The 6,000-nt window shown below is 46.5% G+C and overlaps 1 protein-coding gene across 1 annotated transcript in view; it reads right to left on the minus strand.

The window, feature by feature from the left end:
* Positions 1-2,942, minus strand: part of TNFRSF11A (TNF receptor superfamily member 11a) — a 65,665-nt gene extending 62,723 nt beyond the window's left edge. The window contains exon 1 of the mRNA XM_008013871.3: positions 2,160-2,942. Within this exon, the coding sequence (XP_008012062.3) occupies positions 2,160-2,708 (549 nt within the window). The 5' untranslated portion in view covers positions 2,709-2,942. The remainder of the gene's footprint in view (positions 1-2,159) is intronic.
* Between the last annotated feature and the right edge of the window lie 3,058 nt (positions 2,943-6,000).

A 6,000-nucleotide genomic window follows, 5' to 3' on the forward strand; every position in this document is an offset into this window, starting at 1 on the left:
TCAACGAAGCAGTCATTGAATACAGAGAATGCTTTTTCCTAGATAACCACAGTATCTCTAGGAAATATTATTTTAAGGCTGCATCTAGTCTCATCTTTGAAAGAAAATGCATTTCTACTGGGAGGGTTGAGCACCCAGTAAAATAAGCAGAAAAGCATTCCAATGTCACTTGATTGTGAAGGAGTTCAGGAAATGCCACCCCAAAATATGCCACTATGGTGTGCTGATTATTTTGAACTGAGGGCAGATGGTAGTGGCCACAGGCAGAGGTTTCTCTGAACTCTGGTCAAACAAAGATCCTCCAAAACGAACTCAAATGTCTCGAAACTCCGCCGTGGGAATCTTCTCACCCAAAGAAGATTCTCACCCAGAGAAAATTAACTCAGATTACAGGAGAGGAGAGCGGAGGCTGAAACCAGCCCACACAGACTCTCACCTATTCTCCCAAGGGACTGGTCAGAGACCATTTTTATTGCCTGAGAATCTTCTATGTGCCTGACAAGATGTCCTTTACTCACCGTATACTTCCTCCCCAAACCCTCCCAAAACCTGTTTTGCAGCACCCTGCAGAAGCCCCTATGGATGCTATAATGAGCTTCAATCATCTGACCATTCCTCAAATCTCTTATTTTGTAGGAGTCCTGAGCCTATGTATGTAATTAAGCACAGTTTTTCTCCTGTTAATCTGTCTTATGTCAATTCAATTCGTAGCCCAGCCAAGGAATTCATAAGGTTCCTAGAAGGTTCGCTCCCCTAGAATTGGAACTGACCAATGCAAAAGTTTAGATACATTTCTAAACATGCATAATGAAAGGGGTTTTAAAGGGAAAAAGAGAGGAAACACAGCACTTGTTGAAAGGTCTCCCTGAAAAATAAACTTATTTTGATAGCATTTGTTGTTCATATTAGAACGGAACGCCTTTTATGCACATATGAATGTATGTCATTTTGCAACAGCAGTGAGAGATAACTTTGCAACTGCGTGGTCAGGCAGGTTTTTCTTACGTGGCTAGCTGTTCGCTGAAACCCTGGTCCTTTGGTTCAAATAAGGTAGCACCCCGTTTAACCTGTTGAACACTTAATTAAACAACACCTGAAGTGCTTAAAATGAAAAAATCCTTTAGATTTTTCCGCCTCCGTTTCCCTCAGCCACACTGAGAGACCCATACAATCGAGACTGAATCTTCCTTAGAATCTTTTGCTTCAGCCTTCACTGCGCCCCATTATTTCTGTCAAGGCTTTCCCCCTCTATTCTCACCCAAACACGGTTCTCCACGCGCCCCTCCCCACTCCTCTCCGGGTTCCGCGCACGGCTGCGGAGGGACGGCAGCAACCTAAGCTAGTGTTAACAGAGGGGAAATTTGACCCTGCCGAAACCAAGAAAACCACCACTCGCCCTTCCCTGCGAGAGCTTTCAAGTTCGTATCAACGATTTTTAAAGTGTTTGTTGTGCTGGGTGTGCTTCCCTCTGCGGCCCTCCTCTGGGAGGCAGAAAGTCCGTGCCTGGCTGCATTCGCTTACTAACTGTACTGAGAAATCTGTTCCCAGAGCACCGGGAAGCTACTCGGGTCTGCGAGGGGCAAGTCCAGCATCCCCCGAGCGCGCGCGCAGCCTCTCCCCGCCGTGCGGAGACTCCAGGCGAGCGGACAGGGGTGTCCCCAAAGGGGCTCAGGGGAGGCCAAGGCAAGCACGCAGTTCAGGGACGGAGGGAATCAGGTCTTTTTCCAGGTGGAAATATGGGACGGCGGCCACCTGGGAGGAATCGTGTCGGGAACGGTTATCTCCCGCGGGTGCGGTCCCCACGCCGCTGTCTTCCGCAGCACCGCCCGGCGCAGGCGCTTAGTAGGTGCTCAAGAAGTGTTTGGAGAAAACGACAGCATCAAAGGCTGCGACTAAAATGGGCTTTTGGAAGAGCCCGTTTCGGGTGTTGGGGTCCCGCCAATCTGCTCCTTCTGCGCCCCAGTTTCCCTCCACTTGCCCTTTCCCGCCCTCCGCCGTCCAACTCTGGAAGCGCCTCCCCAGCATCCCGTGGCCTCCGCTCCCCAAAACTCCGGCTCCTCTCGGAATGCGGAGGAGCCAGGATGCCGCCGGTCCCGGCCCTTCCCGGGTCCCGAGGAGGCGTCGGGCCGCGGGGCCAGGCAGGCGCCGGCGCTCCTTACCTGCAGCCGGGCGAGCAGCGCGCAGAGCAGCAGCAGCGCGGATAGCCGGCGGCGCCGCCGGGCGCGCAGGGCCATGGCGCGGGGCAGGCTGGCGGACGCCGCGGCCTCAGCGGCCTCTCTGGCCCAGCGGGCGCGGCTGCTGTAGGCCTGGGTGGTCCCGCCCCCGTGCCCCGCCCCGCACCTGTCCCCGCGCCGCCCTCCTGCGCCCCCCTCCGGCCGGGCCGGGCCGTGCCAGCCAGGTGGTGCCGGAGCTGCCTTGGCGCGCGGTGGGACGCGGGGCCCAGGTGGGAGAGGGTCCCCGGATGTGTTCGCCGCACCCGGTGCCTCCTTGGTCCGGTCCCCGCCCCGGGCCCGGGTGCTCTGGCTGTCCACAGGTTGGCGGGAGACCGGCTCTGTGTTGCCCTTCACGGCACTGGCTCCTGCCTTGCCGCACCCCAGGCCTGTGGGCCCCGCCTCCCGGGAAGGAATGGGGGCATCGGGGTGGCCCTGCTCCGACCCCGTGCGCCCACACTTCCAGGCCCGGCCTTCCAAAAGTGGATGCGCCACCATCGAGAATGAACGGGAGGAGGATCCTTCCTGAAGATTTCATCGACTGCAGTTAAGGCATCAGCACAATACACCATCCGCCAAGCTTCGTAAAATACTCCTGTTCTTTGCTTCAAAATTTTGGGGCCAGCATCCACTATCTCTTATTCTCCTCCAGATCCTCTGCCTCCGCCCCTCACCCGCCCTGCACCCACCAAATTCCAGAATGGCACCAGGCTCCACCAGCCTTGAGGCGTCCCCCAGCCCCCATCACCACAGGGGCCCTTTCGGATATAGACTGGCCAGATGTCTGGCGCACAGTGTTACCTAAAGACTGAGGTCCGTTCTTCTGGTGCAGTAAGGCCACGCCATCCGCACCAAGGTTTGCAGTGAGAGAAAAGAGGGCGCTTATCGGCAGAGCGCCAAGCAAGGAGAACGGGGCAGCTCATGCTTAAATCCTGACCTTCGGTTGTCTTGCAAGTAAGGATTTTTAAACTCAGGATTAATTTCAAGAAAGCGGAAGTTATAGGGAAAATCATAATACATGGAGGTTGCACATTTGTTTGGTCTAACAAGCTGGGATATCTTGAAAATCTTTAAAGTGAGGGTGCTTATAGGTTTATACGTTCAAAGATTTTCTGACTTGCCATCAGTGAAGGAAGAGAAGCTTTGTTAAATATTTGGGGTCAGCAAAAAAGAATGTTAGCTCTGGCTCCTGGGTGTGACTTCCTCCTGGCCCTTCAGGAAAAAATTTAGAAGAAAGAATGGTGGTCGGTTCAGTCCTCATTTCCCCCTTGTCTGAGGTCTGCATGCGGGTGGATGTGTTTTGGTGGGGGTCTGGGTTTCTCAGAAACAACTCAGGGACATATGTTAACATGTTATCTTTAGTTTCTATAGGGAATATAACTTCCTTGGTTATTGTTTTAAGCTACAATTACCTTCTTGCTTATCAAGTTGCTTATTTACTTCTTAGAGCTAGCTAGGTACCTGGAATTTCCCTTGATGGAACTCAAGATTGTCCTTTATTTCCATGCTTAGGGGTGCTCCACAGGCTCCTAAGATGGGTTCCTGCTCCATCTCCATAGCATCCTATTGCTTTTGTCATTACTTGCTTAGGATTGTGTTTTTCCTCACATTCTAGGTTGATGTTGGATCCATACGTATAATTCCTCCTTTGTATCGTGTATTAGTCTGTTTTCATGCTGCTGATAAAGACATACCCAAGACTGGGCAATTTACAAAAGAAAGAGGTTTAATGGACTTACAGTTCCACGTGGCTGGGGAGGCCTCACAATCATGGTGAAAGGCAAGGAGGAGCAAGTCACATCTTACATGGATAGCAGCAGGCAAAGAGAGAGCTTGTGCAAGGAAACTCCGGTTTTTAAAACCATCAGATCTCATGATACTTGCTCACTTCACAAGAACAGCACGGGAAAGACCTGCAACCATGATTCAATTACCTCCCACCAGGTCCCTCCCACAATGCACGGGAATTCAAGATGAGATTTGGGGTGGGGACAGCGCCAAACCATATCATAAGGTAACTGTTTATATGAAGATACTTGTCCCATGCCAATAGAATATAACCTGTTTTGAATTCCTGGATTGCCAGAACTATTCACTTGCCTTACTTTTAGCCCAGCACATGGTATATCTTGGTCAAAATTCCATGTGCACTTGAAAAAGCTATGTATTTTGCTGTTGTCAGTAAAGAATTTTATGAGTGTCAATTAGGTCAAATAGGTTGAAATACCTATACTGATTTTCTGTTACTTGTTCTGAGAAAAAGTGTGGAAATTTCCAACAATAACTGGATTTGTCTATTTTTCCTTTTATTTCTGTCAGTTTTTTCATATTCTTGAAGCTCTACTTAGAGGTATAAACATTTAGAATTATTATGTCTTCCTGATGAATTGAGACTTTTATCATTGTTATGTGTCTTCCTTGATTGGTGGTAAAATCAAATTCTCATGTCCATTTTTATATTAATTATATAGCCATTTCACCTTTCTTATGAATAGCATTTATATGATATATCTCTTTCTATCTTTTTACTTTTAATTTATCTATATCATTTAAAGTGACAGCATACAATTGGCTTTTTTCACCTTTTACCCATTTTGACAATCTCTGCCTTTTGATTGGAGTGTTTAGATTGTTCACATTTAATGCGATTATAGATATGGTGATATTTAAGTCTACCATTGTGCTATTTTTCTATTTTTTTCATCCATTTTTCTATTTGTTCCTTTTTTCCCCTCTTTTCCTACTTTCTTTCAGTTTGAGCATTTTTAGGATTCTGTTTTCTCTTCATGTTAGTTTATTTTATATGCATCCTTGTTTTATTATTTTGGTGGCAGCTCTGGGTTTACAATGCACATCCATAATTTATCACAGTCTACCTTCAGATAAAATTCTGCCACTTTCTCCCTCCCTCCCTTTGTGCTATTGTAGTCATACTACTTGGCTGACTTTTAAATTCCCTACTGTACAGCCTAATTGGTGCACTGCTCTGTTGCTTTTGTGCTTTTCAGAAAGTGATCTGGCAGTGTTGATTTTAAAAATTAAAAATTGCAAATATCATTTGATGAAGCAATTCTGTATCTGAGAATCAAACATATCAATACATAAAGAAAGAGACAAAAGAATGTTTAGTATAGCATTTTTGAAAAACCACAAAAAGAAAAAGAAAAAAAATGTGAATATCTGTTAATATACAAATGGTGGAAAGTATTATTGCCCATCACAGTTTTGAATATAATGCAGCTACTTAAGAACATTATGTAGTTTTGGAAAGATGTTCATGATTATTAAGTAAAAGAAGTAAGTTACAGAGCAATATCATCCCATGTATGTAAAGAAACGTAAACATGATTTTATCTATATAAGCAAAGAAAGTTTCTAGAAAGGATAATAGGAAACACTAAGAGCATATTCACACTTAAAAATCTACTTAATCCTCACAACAGGTATGTGAAGTATACTATTATTACTCCCATTTTACAAATGAGGATACTGAAGCACAGTGAAAATAAAAACTTACCTGGAGTCACTTGCCAATAAGTGGCAGAGCTGTGATTCCAGTCCTGGTTCTCTGACTCGGGAGTGGGAGTCTTGCCTCACTAAGCACCACATTTTTAACATCAGGTGAGTGGCAGAAGGAAAAGGAGAAACTCACACTTTTATTTTGGATGTTTCTAAACTATTTACATTGAGGAAAATGCACTTTTGCATTTTTAACTGGCAGTTGTGTAAACTTGGTAAATAGATGTTAAAACTCTAAATGAGGTAAGTACAGGAAAGGTCACAAGCACAG

This window comes from Chlorocebus sabaeus, chromosome 18 (assembly GCF_047675955.1).
Source record: "Chlorocebus sabaeus isolate Y175 chromosome 18, mChlSab1.0.hap1, whole genome shotgun sequence".
Classification (NCBI taxonomy): domain Eukaryota; kingdom Metazoa; phylum Chordata; class Mammalia; order Primates; family Cercopithecidae; genus Chlorocebus; species Chlorocebus sabaeus.